The sequence below is a fragment of the Lissotriton helveticus genome, chromosome 6, assembly GCF_964261635.1.
Source record: "Lissotriton helveticus chromosome 6, aLisHel1.1, whole genome shotgun sequence".
Classification (NCBI taxonomy): Eukaryota; Metazoa; Chordata; class Amphibia; order Caudata; family Salamandridae; genus Lissotriton; species Lissotriton helveticus.
The window spans coordinates 1,339,812,189-1,339,830,666 of record NC_136067.1 but is presented as its reverse complement, the minus strand read 5'-3'; the positions used below and the strand labels follow the sequence as shown (position 1 = coordinate 1,339,830,666).

At 45.2% G+C, this 18,478-nt stretch overlaps 1 protein-coding gene across 1 annotated transcript in view; it reads left to right on the top strand.

Moving 5' to 3' along the window:
* Nucleotides 1–18,478, top strand: part of ACSS1 (acyl-CoA synthetase short chain family member 1) — a 1,294,163-nt gene that overhangs the window by 509,482 nt on the left and 766,203 nt on the right. Inside the window, exon 3 of the mRNA XM_078649067.1 lies at nt 7,995–8,194. Within this exon, the coding sequence (XP_078505193.1) occupies nt 7,995–8,194 (200 nt within the window). The remainder of the gene's footprint in view (nt 1–7,994; nt 8,195–18,478) is intronic.

Sequence of the window (18,478 nt, the reverse complement as noted above, 5' to 3'; positions counted from 1 at the left end):
CAAGCCACTCACACTAACAGCGGTGAGCACAAGCTTCGCATATTGCACACGCAGGCCTCGCAAGCACGCTGTCACGCACTGCAGTCTCAGCGTACACAGATTTACAACAGGCAGCCTTCGCATTTACCACTGCCCAAATTGCTACGGCCCGCAAGCGGCGATTAAGGCCAATCAACGTACCGGCGAACATTACAAAGCTTTCACAAAATAATTGTTCACACACGCGCAGGCCTTGCAAGCACGCTGTGACGCACTGCAGTCTCAGCGTACACACATTTACAACAGCCACACAACGTCCGACACAACGCTCTTAGGGATTCTACAAGCAACTTACTACACAGGCAGTTATATGTCGCACTCTCTAGGTCTGGCAATATCGAAAAAAAAAAATTCTCCGTCCTGATTCAACTGAAACTAAAAATGTGGCATACCGTGAGATCTTACAATAAATTTTTCTTCACTACTACAACCCTTTGCACACATTCTATTTCAGCCCCGGACAACGTCGGGACGGGCTGCTAGTATATATATATTTATATATATTGATACCCCTTGGTTCCTTTTTGCCAGAATTTGCAGCGCTCTCTCGCCGGTTCGTAAGTCCCCGCGGCAGAACCATGCCACATTTAAATCCACAACCAATTCCCCCAGCTGGGAGAAAAACTGGACGAACTCGCGTTTGTCTTCACTTTTGTGCTTTTTTATTTAATCCTCACAAGCAGGCAGGCACAAATCTGTGCGTTTCGGGATAGCATATCCCTTGTTCACGATCAATTTGGCTCCAGGCTCTCAGTCTCAATATAGTGAGTCACATTATTACATCATTTCCTGTTCGATGTTATTTTGGCCCTCGGCCTTCTGAATGATTTAGTTTTTTGCAATTTTTTTATAATTTTTTTTATCCGTCTGCATAGCCTATGTCCTTTTGCTGCAACTGCCCTTTCCAACGCTGTATTGGGTGTTGTGATTGGTGCTGTGGTTACTGAGATTACCCGCCTCAAAGGTTTGGGCTCTCTCTTTATAATATTAGTATGGATATGGATTTTTCAGTCCAATTCAAGTCAATTACTTTATCCGGATAAAACATATCCAGGAGAGGACAAAAAAAACACACAGTAATACATAAAAACGCACAAGTTCATAACGGTCTTAAAAAGAGATATATAAAATCAAATTCAGTACATATCATTTGGTTTATCACTAAATCTAAAGGCTTTGTGGGAGCCAGTGAATGACTTTAATGGATTCGTTCATTCAAGGCTTCATGACCCCATAGACATACATTCAGCTAAAAATTGAGATAAAAATTGTAAAACAATACCGAGACCAATGTGCAGTTACCCTATCGTTGTTTTTCTTGCCTGAATCACGGATTTCAAAAAGGCACAGACACAATAACAAATTTCAGGCAAACTTAAAGACTGTAAGTAGAGCAAGTCTGCTCTACACTGTTGGAATCCTTATTTACATAATGAGGGTTTCAAAAAGTGCTTGCATGGCAAACTGTGCAAATTGCAAAAAAGGCGGTCATTGAGGTCCCATCTCCTGAGCAGTCCAGCACACATCAGCTAAATAATTGTGCGTGTCAAGGAAGTTGTAGCAGCCTGGGCTAAGACATATGATGTGGGCAGCGGGGTGGGAGGTAGGATTGGGTGGCACAATTGTCTGAAGGCTTCTTACCCCAGTGGGCATTGTGCACCTGACTAGGATAAAAGCGTATATCATGAGGGAGAGGGGGATGAGCAGCACAAAACAACAGGTAAGATGTCTCACAGTCAGGACCACTTGAATTATGTGATTCTACGGCAGTAGCATTTCTTTTGCATAGACTTGGATTTGGCACACTATCTAACATCTGTTGCATAAATTGCAGATTTTAACAAAAGCAAATTGCTTCTACCTCAAATGCATCAAAAGTTATTACAAATGAAGTGATACCTATTGCCTCTCAATGGAAGGCGCTTACAAAAGGTTGACTAGTAACCTTTTAGTAGCTTATTCCTGTATTTGAGTGTTAAAGTGGTACTAATGAGTTGAAAGCTTTGGTATGACAGTGTTGACATGGATTAAAACGAAAAAATAATCAAGTAATACTTAGTGGCGGCTGGCATGTGAGAAGGGGGAAATCTTACCCATGGACTGGACGGACCACTCTCTTGTCAAATTTTTTGTAAACATTAACGGGGTACATGTCAGGGCTCCTGTGACTACTAAGGAATTTCGATGCAGAGATTGGAGGGCTCTCGCACGCGTAAAGTCCCTGGGGGGGGTGTTTAATGTGAGTGAGCTCTTTGACGCGGACAAGCAAGTAGAGGAAAACTACGACTCTCTTTGCACAGGAATTACAGCCATCTTGGATGCTTACGCTCCCCTAAAAACACGTAGTTGTAAGGGGAATGGGTCTGCTTCCTGGTTCAACGATGCATTGAAAAACATGAGGCAGGGCTGCAAAAAGGCTGAAAGAAGCTGGAGACTGGAATATGAGGAAGCCTCTAAGGAGATATGGAAAAACAAGGTTTTGGAATATAAGAATCAGATTAAGAAATCTAAGACAGATTATTATTCCTCCTTGATTTGTAACTCCACTAACAGCTCTAGGAGCATTTTTAATATATTGAACAGCTTTACCAACCCGGATTGCTCCAAGAATGCAATTGTCCCGTCCCAAGATCTCTGCGAGAACCTTGCCAAATTCTTTAAAGATAAAATTGAGAAAATTATTGAGGATTTGGAGGTTTCTCCTGATTTTGATCCGTCTCTTAACACGAGACTTGGGTCTTTAGTGGACGGGTCGGATGGGTCAGCTGAAACTCCAAAGGAACTATTACTTGAATTCCCACTCTTTACGAAGGAGGCATTTATCAGGCTAACCAGGGGGATTTCCTCTGGTTCTCCTTTGGACCCTGTGCCACACAAAATTTGGAAAGAATATGAGGAGTAACTGTTTCCCGCACTCCGCCTTATATGTAATCAATCCCTCGCTACTGGTACTGTTCCAGCCCAGTGGAAACGGGCGGTGATATCTCCTTTACTGAAAAAGCCCTCCCTAGACCCGGACTGTTCTAAAAATTATAGACCTATTTCCCTGCTGCCGTTTCCAGCTAAGATAGTAGAGCGCATGGTCAGCTCCACCCTCTCTAAACATCTGGAACATCATCAACTACTAGATGATGATCAATTTGGTTTCCGGCCACTTCACGGGACCGAAACCGCCTTGGTTACCGCTATGGATGAGCTTCAGAGGCGTGCAGATAGGAGGCAGGCAGCGTTTCTGATCCTGCTGGATATGTCTGCCGCCTTTGATACGGTCAACCACAAGATCTTGTTGAACCGGTTATCTGAGGCTGGGGTGAGAGGTGGTGCTTTGATGTGGTTTCGCTAATTTCTGCAGGATCGGCAGCAGGCGGTGTCTTTACCCCCCTTTCAATCAGCCTTCACTCAGGTATCTCACGGGGTCACTCAGGGCTCTGCAATCAGTCCTATACTTTTTAATCTGTATCTTAGACCTCTGATCTCACTTATTAAATCGTATAACATCAGGTTCGTAAACTACGCTGACGACACGCAGATGATCCTCTCCCTTGAGGGTGAGGACTCAACATCTGTGGAGCTTTCCACAACTGTCTGCGTGATACGTCACGATGGTTAAAGGATAACTCCCTCCAGTTTAATGCTGGGAAAACGGAGGTGCTTTTTAGCGCTGGGAATAAGACCCCCCATCCATTTCCAGATAACTTTTGGCCTCCGGAAACTGGGACCAAGGTACTGCCTGTGGATTCAGTCCGTAACTTAGGGGTTATACTAGATCAGAGGCTTAGTATGGAGACCCATGTAAAAAAGACAACTGCCTGCTGTTTTGCCATCTTATGCTCCCTGAGGAAAGTCTTACCACTTTTACCATCTCATGCTCGTGCTCAAGTGGTAAGGTGTACAATTTTCAGCAGGTTGGACTATTGCAATGCCCTTTTGTTGGGGTCCCCTGAGTTTTTGTTGGATAGGCTCCAAAGGGTCCAATCAGCTGTGGCCAGGTTGGCGCTGGGGCTTCCTAGAAGAGCACATGTGTTGTCCACCCTTGTAAAACTGCATTGGCTTCCTATGAGGCAGAGGGTAAATTTTAAAGCCCTCTGCCTAGTCTTTAGGGCTCTCCATGGAACAGGTCCTGCCTCCCTGCAATCGAAATTTGCTTGGTACGCTCCAACTAGACAGCTTCGATCTTCCACGGCCAAGTTGGTGAAGGTACCAAGATTTAGGAAGGTCAGAGCTGGAGGCAGATCCTTTGAGGTGGCTGCTGCCAAACTCTGGAATCTGCTCCCACTCGAGATCAGGCACATTTCTGAATTTCTTCCATTTAGGAGAAAGATTAAAACATGGCTGTTTTCCAAAGCAACTCTTTGAAAGGTCACGCTTCAGCTGTTAACGTCAGTTTCTTGAACCAGTCAGCGCCAGGATGCCTGCAAGGTGACAGTGCGCTTAATAAATGTCTTAAATAAATAATTAAATAAATTAAATAAGGGTGGTGGGCGGGGGGACAAAAATAAAAAATAAATAAAAAGTAATGCCGCTTACCTTCTCCCTGGCACAACGTCGTCCTCCTCGCTCCGGTCCCAAAACTCACGCTGCTCTCATGCTGGATGGGGATTTGAAAAATAAAATGGTAATAAATGAACTTTATTACCATTTTCTTTTTCTTTGGGGAAAATTCTTTAGTGGGGCGACACTCCTCCACATTAAGAGAGGAGCTCCCCCCCCCGCGGCTAATATTGTGTGTGTTGCATTACGCCACATAATTGATCATTTCTTGCTGTATAATTCAGTCAACCATCATCCTCTTCTGCCATGAAATTCCGGTGGCCCTGCTCACAGCTCACTTGGAGCACAAGTTAGGCAAATTAGTGGTTGTAGAAAAGTAGGATCCTTCTGCATGGTTACCCCCACTTTTTGTTTGGTGCTATGCTGTTTTTTTTTACTAGTTTGACTGGGATCCTGCTAATCAAGACCCCAGCGTATCTGCTTTCTCGCTAAACTGTTGTGTGTGTCAGTACCTAGGTGCAATCCCTGATTGGATACTTGGGTCGTCTCTCGTATATGGGACTGATGTACCCGGGGCATAGATTCCCCTGAGGTCTCACATGGGCCGAGGCAAGCATTATGCCACCCATGAGAGACCATGCAAAATGGAACTACAGGCCTGCCATTGCACCATTTACTAAAAATATAGGTTTACTATATCTAAGTGTCACTGCACGTAAAAGCTATAAGTCACCCCTATACCAGGCCTTTACAATCCTGAAGGCAGGGCGCTTGGTTCTAAGTGAGAGGGTGCTCCTGCATGAGCAGGTCACCCCTGCAGCCTACTGAGTAAATTCTCCCGGCAGCCTACTGAGTAAATTCTCCCGGGTTGTCAGTGAAGCAGCTATATACCACCCTGCTTAATCGCGCCATGACCATCTTGAAAACGACTGCAACGAATCTTATCATGTTTGGTATCAAAAGGTGTGGGAGGTATGAGTCCAAGCACTGGCAGAGTCCTTCGTTAGGTCTCAGTGTTCCCAGGTACGAGCCTTTTAGTCACGGACAGCACTCAATTCTTTCTGCTGACCAGAGACACATTTCTGCCTTCCTGCTGCTGAACGAGGCTTGAGCAGACGAAGGTAGAACAATAGGGGTCCGGTCACAGGGAGGTGTGCCTGGATTTAGTGTATTAGGGCTGGGTGGGTGTGCTTGCCCTCTCCAGAAAGGCTGGTGTCCCTGTGCAGAGTCCAGTTCAAACCAGTCCTGGGAGCCACTGTCTCCCACTCTGGTGCAAAACTGGACAAAGGAGATCGGAGTAAACTCCCCCCTGTCCAGACCCTCCCTTTGGAGGGTACCCTGGATCGCCCAACCCTTTCCCTAGGGTACTTAAGGGCTTACCCAGGTGTAGGTCCCTAGGTTCGTCGTTGGATAGGATTCAGATCAAACACCACTACACTTCTGCCGTCTGGGCACTGTGGACTTCGCTGGACTTAGTTTGGGTTGGACTTCATCTCCCTTTCAGTCTTCTGCATCTTCTGAGGCTGTGCATCATACATGAACCTCCAAGGCCTGTAAAGCATCAAAGACACCTGAAGTAATCTCCCTTGGAGTGAAAGAGTCACTCCCCTGCATTTGCAGGCACTGCAACTAAGTCTGCAGCACCTGAGTTCCTCCGTATTCTCTGGGCTCTGCAAAACAGGTGGTGGTTTTCCTCAGCTCCTGAGCCCTGCTCCACCCTCTCACCAAGTTTGAGGCCAATAGTCCTCGTGGGGGTTGCAATTACCGAACCTCTTGGTACCGTGTCCAACTTGTAGTTGCAAAGGCTTGTTGGCATCTTTGCAAAAAGATCTTCGGGCTCCAAATAGCCCCAACCTCAAGCAAATCCTGTGACCAGAATCTTCAGCCTCACCACATTGTGTGCATCGTGGCCTGCATCTGTTGGTGAGCTGCTTGAGGTCTTCTTGCGACTCCAGTGCCTCCGGCCTGTGGGTCCAGTTAAGGGTCACTCTTGTTTCTTTTGGGCTTCCCTGATTTCTCGGGATCTGCCCGACTCCCCTGCCTATGGTGAGTCCCCTGGACCTTGCTGGTCCCAAAGTTTCTCCTTCTTTGATTCCTTCGTGGCTTGCCTTTGGCAAGACTGGTTGGTGCTCCGGCCGGACACTGTCCCCTCAGCACTCGATATCCTTCATGGAACAGGTCATGCATGGCTACTGGTCCTCCTCAGCATTGCTTGGTCCTCACAGCTGCAGAGTCCAGGTCCTCTTCATCCATCCTGAAGCACCACGACATTGGTGGGCATTCGTCTTCCAAGTCTCCTGGTCACTCCCAAATGACATAGATTCTGACCCCTCTGCTTTCAGGTACTCTTCTTCAAGAACCCACATTTGGATTCCCATGAACATTTTCTCTTCTTCCTGCAGCGGCACTTTCATGAAGTCCTCGGTTGGGTTTGACGGCGGTCTTCGACACCACTTCACCCCTATGCACCCGGCTTCCCTGGTGTAGGTAACGTGGATACTATGATATCCACGGGTGGGCTGGCTCTCCAAACTTTTGTCTTCCATGGGCTTTCTTCAGGGTCCACTGGGAAGGGTCCTTAATCTTAAAAAATCCAACCGTAACATACATGTACAGTTGTACGGAACCCATGATCGTGTTCCCACACTGCACGTGCTTTCCGTTGGGTCCCTATCTATTTACCTTGGGGTTCCTTGGGTCTCCTGCGATTCCACATCCTCCCGGCATTGTCCAGACTCGAGTCGAGGGTTAGATACCACTTTCTGAGTATATGGTTTTGTCCCCCCCTGAGGCCCACTGTGTATTAGGGCTATACATTGTGATTTCTGTGCTAAAGTATTGTGTGCTTTGTGTCCATCTCCGTGTGGGAGACACTGTAACGAACTAGATAGTGTTATATAATAAATACATATTTTAAAAAAATACTTTGTGTGGTTCTTTTTCATTTAATCTATACCATAACATTGCATTCTGGTAAAACAAGCTGCTTCACACTCCTTCAAGACTAAGCCTGAAGGCTGCTCTCCACAGCTTCCACTTGGATAGCTTTCTAAGGTTGTTTAAGACCTCCTAAATCGACATAAGGGTTGTTTGGACTGGTGCAAGGTGCCCACTTACATTAGTGGACATCATATACCAGGCCAGCTTCTCACAGTGGGTCCATATAACCATGCCAAGATGGCTTGTGGGAAGCAGTGCAGGTACTGACTGCATGACACACCTGGCACTTAGTGCACAGCAGTTAGTCTTGCTGCTGAGCCCTCATTGACTGGAGGCCCTATATGTGAAGCAAAAAGAGCAATTGTACATTCAACTATCTGGAAATTGGGTCCGTAATTAATATTTAAATCAGCATCCACGTGTGTGCACTGTGAAGGTTAAAATGTAATTGCATGCATGCTGTGTAGATAGCATACTGCCTTGCAGTTGCATAAATAACGGCAAATAATGTTCTTATACTACAGAGAACTACTGGACACAACCTGTCGCCTTGCAAACACACTGAAGAAGCATGGAATACAGAAAGGAGACCGAGTAGCCATCTACATGCCTGTTTCCCCCCTAGCCGTGGCAAGTATGCTGGCGTGTGCAAGAATCGGTGCAGTTCATACTGTGGTCTTTGCTGGATTTAGTGCTGAGTCCTTGGCAGGAAGAATCAATGACGGTGAGAGTTGCCATTCATTCCAAATCATGGTCCATTGTGCAGGATTAATGTGATATCTTACTAAAACTCTTGCATTCCATATGTTTGTATAAAGGTGGCTTATGTAATGAAATCTGTGCTTTGGCTGTGTTTCTCTATGCCCACGTCTGACAGAGAAAGAAATAATTGGCACAAAATCAATCAATCAATCATTTGTAAAGCGCATTACATACCCGTGAGGGTCTCAAGGCGCTGGGGGGCGCTATTGATCGAACAGCCAGGTCTTGAGTATCCTCCTGAAGGTCAGCAGGTCTTGGGTCTGTCGTAGGCTCAGTGGGAGGGTGTTCCATGTCTTGGTGGCGAGGTGGGAGAAGGATCTCCCACCGGTGGTTGTTCTTTGGATGTGCGGGACTGTGGCGAGTGAGAGGTCGGTGGAGCGTAGCTGGCGGTTGGGGATGTAGAAGGAGAGCCGTCTTGTGGAGTGCCTTGTGTGCGTGGGTGAGGAGCTTGAAGGATATCCTCTTGTTGACGGGGAGCCAGTGCAGGTTTCTCAGGTGGGGGTGATGTGGTCATGGCGTGGTACGTCGAGGATCAGTCGTGCCGAGGCGTTTTGGATGCGTTGTAGTCGTTTGATGAGCTTGGTCGGGGCTCCTGCGTAGAGGGCGTTTCTGTAGTAGAGTCTGCTGCTGATGAGGGCCTGGGTGACTGTCTTTCTTGTATCTGTCGGGATCCATCTGTGGATCTTGCAGAGCATGCAGAGGGTGTTGAAGCAGGAGGAGGAGACGGCGTTGGCTTGCTTGGTCATTGAGAGTGTTGAGTCGAGGATGATTCCCAGGTTGCGTGCATGGTCGGTGGGCGCGGGGCTGCCCCCAGTGCCGTTGGCCACCAGGAGTCGTCCCAGGCTGAAGGGTTGGAGACGAGGATGAGGACCTCCGTCTTGTCCGAGTTCAGCTCAGACGGCTGGTCTTTTTCCAGTCGGCGACGGCCTTCATTCCTTCATGGAGGTTGGCTTTGGCGGTGATGGGGTCCTTGGTGAGGGAGAGGATCAACTTAGTGTCGTCGGCGTAGATTATGTTGAGGTCGTGCTGTCTGGCTACGTGTGCGAGCGGGGTCATGTAAATGTTGAACAGCGTCGGGCTGAGGGAGGATCCCTGGGGTACGCCGCAGATGATCTCGGAGGCTGTGGAACGGAATGGGGGGAGGCGGATGCTCTGGGTTCTGCCGGAGAGGAAGGAGGTGGTCCAATCCAGAGCCTTGTCTCGGATCCCTGCTGCATGAAAGGGGTGCGCGTAGAGTGCGGTGGCAGATGGTGTCGAAGGCGGCAGAGAGGTCTAGGAGGATGAGTGCTGCGGTCTCGCCGTTGTCCAGCAGGGTCCTTATCTCATCGGTAGCGGCGATGAGGGCAGTATCGGTGCTGTGGTTGCTGCGGAACCCTGAATGGGAAGGGTTTTCTTCATGGTATCGGGTTAGCTGTCTGTTGACGGTTTTCTCAATGACCTTGGCCGGGAAGGGGAGCAGAGAGATGGGCCGAAAGTTCTTGAGGTCTCTTGGGTCTGCCTTAGGTTTTTTGAGTCGAGCGTTGATCTCGGCGTGTTTCCAGATCTCTGGGAAGGTCGTGGTCTCGAGGGAGAGATTGATGACATTGAGCAGGTGGGGTTCGATGGAGCTGCTTGCTCTGTTAAAGATGTGGTGCGGGAATGGGTCTGACGGAGAGCCGGAGTGGATTGTGCGCATGGTCTCGATGGTGTCATCGATGCTCACGCTGGCCCAGGCTAGCAGGGGGTCATGGTCGATGGTGTGTGGAGGGTCTGTTGTGTTGCTGTCTGGGTGTTGCAGAATCAAAGCTTCTTAGGCATGGTCTGGATTTTATAAAAACACATTTTAATTGTGACAAACCTGTATTGTCTACGCCAATGCACATGACCCAGCTGACATCTTCTGTTACACCAGCATTATTTCAGGAAGTGGAAGTGTTGTGAGAGAGTTCTTGTTTACATAACCAGTGTGCGCAGTCTCCAATATCTACCCTTTCCTCGGAAAGCAATGGGCCTGATTCACAAAGGTAAACTAGGGTGAAAGTCTAACTTTATGGCTTTCGGTATTCACAAAATGCATTTACGAGTAGTAAACTTAGACTTTTGTCTCAGTTAAACTTAAGTTGTGGTCTTAAGTTTAACTGAGACCAAAAGTTGAACTTAAGACCAAAACTCAAGTTTAACTGAGGCCAAAGTCTAACTTTACCATTCGTAAAAGCCCTTTGGGAATACCAAAAATCATAAAGTTTGACTTTTGTCTCAGTTTACCTTTGTGAATCTGGCTCAATGTGTCTAGTCTACCTTACATCCCCCAGATTAGTCAGTTCTTATCACCAACCTTCAAGTAACATTTATCCGAATGTTGCTTTCTATCTGCCAGCTCAGGGATGGACACCCTTGCTAAGCCGGGTCTGGTGGCTTAGTGAACTAATGCATCCACTGTAGGGGCCTGTGTTTGCCTTCATGGTTGCAGTGCAAATCCTTCTGAGGTCGATAAAATGAGTACCATTGAGTTGGGTAACAATAAACATCTGTTATTCAGCTCCAAGATACTCTTGGGTGAATGTGCGCTTTACAAATACACATTATGTTAGTATTTGTCCTTTAATCTCATGTTACTGCAAGGGAATCATGACAAATATCCATTAAACCAGTAAATACTGCTAGTAGGGGAATTAAGGGAAATGTTTCTATTGAACTGTATCTTGTGGCCACACCTATTACAATGAATGCTAGTCGACATTACCAAGATAGACTGAACCACTCACTCGTCTGTGAGGAACATACACTCTGCAGTAGCAGCACAAGAAGTAATACTTTGAGAATCGGATGAAAGATGATGAGCAGCTTGTTGTTTTTGTAAAAATAGAAAATCAAGAACCGCTACTATTTGGAACTACGATGCATGGACTGTACCTTTGCACCGCGGCAGGTACAATGCTGTTTACCATGAATGCTGTTTCGAAAAGGACATCGTGCTGCTGCAGAATGATTAATAGATTGATATAGCGGCCGGCCCACCGGGTTGTAGGCACTCCGCTGTGTAACTTCAAAGGTACAATAAAGGTTTTTGGAGGAAAAAAAAAAAAAAAAAAGATGATGAGCAGCATTAAACTTCTTTATAAATACTTGAAGTTGGGGGTGCTAAATGTCCAGTCGACCATGACTTAGCTTCTGGGAATCTGGACTTGGTCACACTATTTAAATTGTAAATCTGTGTATTTGAGCCTCTCATTAGGGTAACGCTACGGGCAAAGTACACTTGAAAAGGAAAGATTCTGCATATGCAGAAAACGTTTTCAGCCTCTATTAGTTAATCTCATTTTTAGTTAGTTTTAAAACTTGTTTTATAAATAGAGTTTGAGCAACATCATGATTTATTTGTCGATTCTGATTCATGAAATCTCATGGAAACTACTGGTAAAACAGAGATCAAATCAAACAAAAATACAATTTCAATGCATATTTTAAAGAACTCTGTAATGCCTAATATAGTACGTTGCACATTTCAATTAAAATACTTAAACGTAGTACTCCCAAAGTTCAAATCCCCATCCAAGATCAAGAGTTACCACAACTAAAGTACATAGTTACATGGTTGGAATGGCTACGTTTATTGGCAAACACAACAAGCTGACTGACAGAGTGCTGAAACTTTCAACCACTCACCTCAGGTCACAGATCTGAGGTTAATCCATTGTTCCTTTGCTCACTATGCCACTCCAGTTTGGACCCACCCACATGCAAATCAGTCTTGACCCTGTTCCTCATGGAAATAGTCCAGCCCGAAACAAGCATCCTGGGACGGGTTTTGGGGTTTCAATCTCTCAAAAGCCAGGTTAGCTTGAATCCAGTGGCACAGCGAACACTGGACCCACGTCTGGACATACCAATAGCCACTTAGGGCGAACACAGCAAACACAACAAGATGATGGACGTAGTGCTGAAACTTTTCAACCACTCACCCCCCCAGTCACAGTTCTGGGTTTAATCCATTGTTCCTTTGCTCACTATGGCACCCCGGTTTGGACTCAGCCATATGCACATCAGTCTTGACCCTCTTCCTCATGGTAACAGTCCAGCCAAACTGCTAGGCCCTCCTTGGTCTGGAAACAAGTCTTGGAACCGGTTTCTGGGTTTCCCCCTTCATTAGTCAGGATAGGTTGTATCCAGTTGCACAGCGAGCAAGAGACGCACGTCTGGCAAACACAGCAAACAAAACAAGATGATGGACGGAGTGCTGAACTGGATTAATTAGTTTAAACGGAGATCTGTGACTGGGGGTGAGTGGTTGAAGAGTTTCAGCACGCCGTCCATCATCTTGCTGTGTTTGCTAAGTTTATTAGATGTCGTTCAAATGAATCTCTTACTAGTTTTTAAGGTTATGTCTCAGATTAAACAAGTGGCATAGATAACCTTCACTAATAACAAAAAAGTATGATCCGTTGTGCTGTGAGTGAGCAGTGCTTCTGTCCCCATGTCTCTATTTGCTCTTTGGAAGAGTATGGTGCCAACTAACTCTGTGCAGGAAGTTGGAGGTTGAGCATTCGAGTAAAAAAGGGGTAAGACTCTTTAATGTCGCCACACAAAGGACTTTAACCTTCATCGGTTACTGTAATTGCACATTTTACTTTCCATAATGCCAAAAATAGACAGAATGTAGAGTGACAATTTGATATCGTCTGTAAGAGTACTTAAAAATAGCTGCACTGAAATAACTTTGAAATCCCTGACAAATGTTTTATTTATAATATTAGAAGAACCTCGGTGAAATTATAATATGTCCCTAATATCCTTTTGCCCGCTGTATGAAGCAGGCATACATGGGGCAATATACCATTACTTCCTCTCTCCTCGCTCAAGGAGATTGAGGCACTTGTAACTGGGGTATTAGAGACGTCCCTAACGAATTTCAAAGTAGAGCAGAGGTTCTCTAGCCCATCTCTGCTCAATGTACGGTGGGTGAGAATGAATTAGCAGGATAAGCTTCATTAGCAAGTTTGACAGCCTTGCCCTACATTTCCTAATGAATTGTAACACGGTTGTGTTGATGAGGATCATAGACTTTGCACTCTTATTTAGTTGGTGGGACCTACAGAAGTTTGCAGAAAATCTTACAATCAAGTAGTCAGACAATGATACAAGCATCGGCATTTGGTTTTTTAACCTTATTTATATGGTTTTCTTAATGCCATTAGTCAATAACTTTAATTTAAGAACTATTTTATAGACAACTATTGTGCTAACACCCTGTCGCTTACTTATTAATAGTTGATTCTCATATGTGGTGCATCTGTTCCAGCTGATATTGATATATCTATGTTTCCAGTGCACCGATGTATTTCATTTCCAAAGTAGGCCATTACCTGCTACTCTCCAAACTAGAAAATGATTAGTAAAAATACATCAAATTTGTCTCTTTTGTTTAGAAAAGTAGTAGCTTAATCTTCCACAATCTAAAATTATGCCTCTCCTACTTATAGAACATTGGGAGCTGTGTATTGCCACTCTGATCTTCTCTTGAAGATGTCACTCTTGGCCACTATATTCCATGGTGGCTCAGCTACTGCATTTTTTCTGTTTTGTCTGAAGTTTCCCAAATTCCAAACCCCGCAGATGATTTATAAGCTCCAGTTGTTTTTATTTCCTCTCATTGCATTTGTGGTATACTTAGCCCAGAACATACCCCTAAAATAGACACCAACCAATAAGGTTTTGAGTTCTGTGGGATTCCAAATGGGAAAAAAGGATTGAATGCAGCCTTTTTATGAATTTGATTTACAACAAGGGGTGGTGATGGACAGAGTCTCTGAATTAAGCAGAATACTCTCACCCAGTCAAGAGATCAGGGCTAGATCCAACACCGTTTTTTAGCTCATTGCACCATCCCAGTTTCAGAACCTGGCTGTATGCAAATTAGTCTGTCCCTGGCCCAGTGCATCATGGGAACAGGGCAGACCAGACTACAAAAGCCAATTCTTACACTGGGAAGGAAACAAGCTTCCGGGGACCGGTTTCTGGCATTTCAGCCGTCTTCGGCCCGGCTTGCTTGAATCCTGATGGTGCAATGAGCAAGGGACTCACATCTGAGTATACCCTTCCACGCTAAGGGTGGACAAAATAATTTACAACAAGGGGTGGTGATGGACAGAGTCTCTGAATCAAGCAGAATACTCTCACCCAGTCAAGAGATCAGGGCTAGATCCAACACCGTTTTTTAGCTCATTGCACCATCCCAGTTTCAGAACCTGGCTGTATGCAAATTAGTCTGTCCCTGGCCCAGTGCATCATGGGAACAGGGCAGACCAGACTACAAAAGCCAATTCTTACACTGGGAAGGAAACAAGCTTCCGGGGACCGGTTTCTGGCATTTCAGCCGTCTTCGGCCCGGCTTGCTTGAATCCTGATGGTGCAATGAGCAAGGGACTCACATCTGAGTATACCCTTCCACGCTTAGGGTGGACAAAATAATTTACAACAAGGGGTGGTGATGGACAGAGTCTCTGAATTAAGCAGAATACTCTCACCCAGTCAAGAGATCAGGGCTAGATCCAACACCGTTTTTTAGCTCATTGCACCATCCCAGTTTCAGAACCTGGCTGGAAGGGTATACTCAGACATGAGTCCCTTGCTCATTGCACCATCAGGATTCAAGCAAGCCGGGCCGAAGACGGCTGTAATGCCAGAAACCGGTCCCCGGAAGCTTGTTTCCTTCCCAGTGTAAGAATTGGCTTTTGTAGTTTGGTTTGCCCTGTTCCCATCATGCACTGGGACAGGAACAGACTAATTTGCATACAGCCAGGTTCTGAAACTGCGATGGTGCAATGAGCTAAAAAACGGTGTTGGATCTAGCCCTGATCTCTTGACTGGGTGAGAGTATTCTGCTTAATTCAGAGACTCTGTCCCTCACCACCCCTTGTTGTAAATAATTTTGTCCACCCTAAGCGTGGAAGGGTATACTCAGACATGAGTCCCTTGCTCATTGCACCATCAGGATTCAAGCAAGCCGGGCCGAAGACGGCTGTAATGCCAGAAACCGGTCCCCGGAAGTTTGTTTCCTTCCCAGTGTAAGAATTGGCTTTTGTAGTTTGGTTTGCCCTGTTCCCATCATGCACTGGGACAGGAACAGACTAATTTGCATACAGCCAGGTTCTGAAACTGGGATGGTGCAATGAGCTAAAAAATGGTGTTGGATCTAGCCCTGATCTCTTGACTGGGTGAGAGTATTCTGCTTAATTCAGAGACTCTGTCCCTCACCACCCCTTGTTGTAAATAATTTTGTCCACCCTAAGCGTGGAAGGGTATACTCAGACATTAGTCCCTTGCTCATTGCACCATCAGGATTCAAGCAAGCCGGGCCGAAGACGGCTGTAATGCCAGAAACCGGTCCCCGGAAGCTTGTTTCCTTCCCAGTGTAAGAATTGGCTTTTGTAGTTTGGTTTGCCCTGTTCCCATCATGCACTGGGACAGGAACAGACTAATTTGCATACAGCCAGGTTCTGAAACTGGGATGGTGCAATGAGCTAAAAAACGGTGTTGGATCTAGCCCTGATCTCTTGACTGGGTGAGAGTATTCTGCTTAATTCAGAGACTCTGTCCCTAACCACCCCTTGTTGTAAATAATTTTGTCCACCCTAAGCGTGGAAGGGTATACTCAGACATGAGTCCCTTGCTCATTGCACCATCAGGATTCAAGCAAGCCGGGCCGAAGACGGCTGTAATGCCAGAAACCGGTCCACGGAAGCTTGTTTCCTTCCCAGTGTAAGAATTGGCTTTTGTAGTTTGGTTTGCCCTGTTCCCATCATGCACTGGGACAGGAACAGACTAATTTGCATACAGCCAGGTTCTGAAACTGGGATGGTGCAATGAGCTAAAAAACGGTGTTGGATCTAGCCCTGATCTCTTGACTGGGTGAGAGTATTCTGCTTAATTCAGAGACTCTGTCCCTCACCACCCCTTGTTGTAAATAATTTTGTCCACCCTAAGCGTGGAAGGGTATACTCAGACATGAGTCCCTTGCTCATTGCACCATCAGGATTCAAGCAAGCCGGGCCGAAGACGGCTGTAATGCCAGAAACCGGTCCCCGGAAGCTTGTTTCCTTCCCAGTGTAAGAATTGGCTTTTGTAGTTTGGTTTGCCCTGTTCCCATCATGCACTGGGACAGGAACAGACTAATTTGCATACAGCCAGGTTCTGAAACTGGGATGGTGCAATGAGCTAAAAAACGGTGTTGGATCTAGCCCTGATCTCTTGACTGGGTGAGAGTATTCTGCTTAATTCAGAGACTCTGTCCCTCACCACCCCTTGTTGTAAAGAAATTTTATGAATTTGGGCATAATTCCAACCCACATCTAAGTATAACATACCAATCCTCATGTATTCATTGGCAGACATACAATTTCAAGGGACATCTCTTAGTCCCATTAGGTTATGTTGAGGGAGTCTTTTAAGTGTTTGGTCACCCTAGGGCTTTTTGACCCTTCTAAGAGAGAAACGAAGTATACATTACCCTATAAACTTGGTATTTATGGGATTGTTTATTTTAGTTGTTTTCTAAAAACTGTCTTTGTTTGCAGTACTTCTTAACCTAACTTGCACTGAGTTTCTCAGATTGCGCTGCTTCAGTACAGGCCTCTGTCCTCAGAAGAGATTTTCATTATAGTTGAAGTTTTGTGACGGAGGACTGAAGTTAATCTTAGTGACCTAATTGGTACATAATGGGCCACAAACTACCTTGACAAATAAGACTCGAGATTCTAAAACCTTTAATGTGCCACCCACAAGACCTTCAACTCAATTTGCTGTGCAATCAGACAAGATAATACAAGCTATTTCTCTACACTGTCATTTTAGGTAGGTGTTATACCTGTCATACTTAGAGTGGTTTTCTCCCATACTTTCAGCCTTCACTCTCCTGCTTCTGAACCCGTTTATGTTGGCTTTTGGGACTCTGTGCACTTTACCACTGCTAACCAGTGTTAAAGTGCTTGTGCTCTCTCCCTTAAACTTGGTGAAATTTACTTACACCTAATTGGCGCATTTAATTTATTTGTAGGTCCCTAGTAAAGTGGTACTACTACATGTACCGAAGGCTTGTAAATTAAATGCTACTATTGGGCCCGCACATTAAGCTGCAATGGGGGGTAAACCTGTATTCCTCAGAACCTGGGTATTGATTACTTTATTAGACAATTGGTTCTGTTGGAGTCTGATATACTTTTAGACAATTGTTTAGTAACTACATGTACTTAGTATGATTACCATTTATACATATCCTCAGGAATTGTTGGGGTCTTATGCAGGTGGCTAAGTAGCTCGCTTAGATCTAGATTCCTCTCAAAAGATGCACATATGGTTAGTGTATATTATATTCAGTCTCCTCAATGATGGCCTGCTTTGATGCGCTTGTATTTCACCATTTCCATGTACGCATTTTATAAGACGCGAGGAGTCACTCTTTTTACAGGACTACTTAGCTGCCTACATGAGACCCCATAATTTCAGAGGACGTCAATTCAGACATCTGTTTACACATTCAGCTCCAGGTTGCTTGTCTTCCAGTCCTGATGAAGACCCATTGGGATGTGTTTATTAAGCACCATAGTCTTTAAGGGTCGAAATGTCAACAATTGAAGTACATTGCATGTACCCATCATAAAGTGGCCGGTAACAAGGAAGGAGAACATTTTAGTTTTTTGGGCAGGCTTTAGCATACCTGATACAAGTACTGACTTTGTGAAGTCCAATTTTGTCCTTGTTTATTTATTAGTTGTTTTCACGGTTTTTCACCTAATGCAATGCATGAACACTTTCATGTTACACTTACGAAGCAACCTATATGAATACTGACTCCTCCATTAATCTATATATGTATTGAACGTTTTTTATTGTAATTTGGTTGAATATACCTTTTGTTGGTAATAAGACTCGTGTGTGTTTGTTTTTTGTTTCTTGTATTGTTATTTCTGGACATTCAATGCTCTGATATCTATATGGGAATCATACTGTGTATATGTTGCTAAACAATTGTCTAAAAGTCAGACTTCGACTAGTGGGCCTGCAGCACTAATTGTGCTACTCATTTAAGTAGACTTTGAAACATGTCTTGGGCCTGTCAGTGCAGCCTATGTGTGCAGTTTTAAACTGCCATTTTGACCTGGAAAAATAAACCTGTTGCCAGGCCATAATCTTTCTTTTTAATAGATATACGTCATCCTTAGGGTTTGCTCTAAGCAACCCATGGTTCAGGGCGTGTTGTGTTTGAAAACGT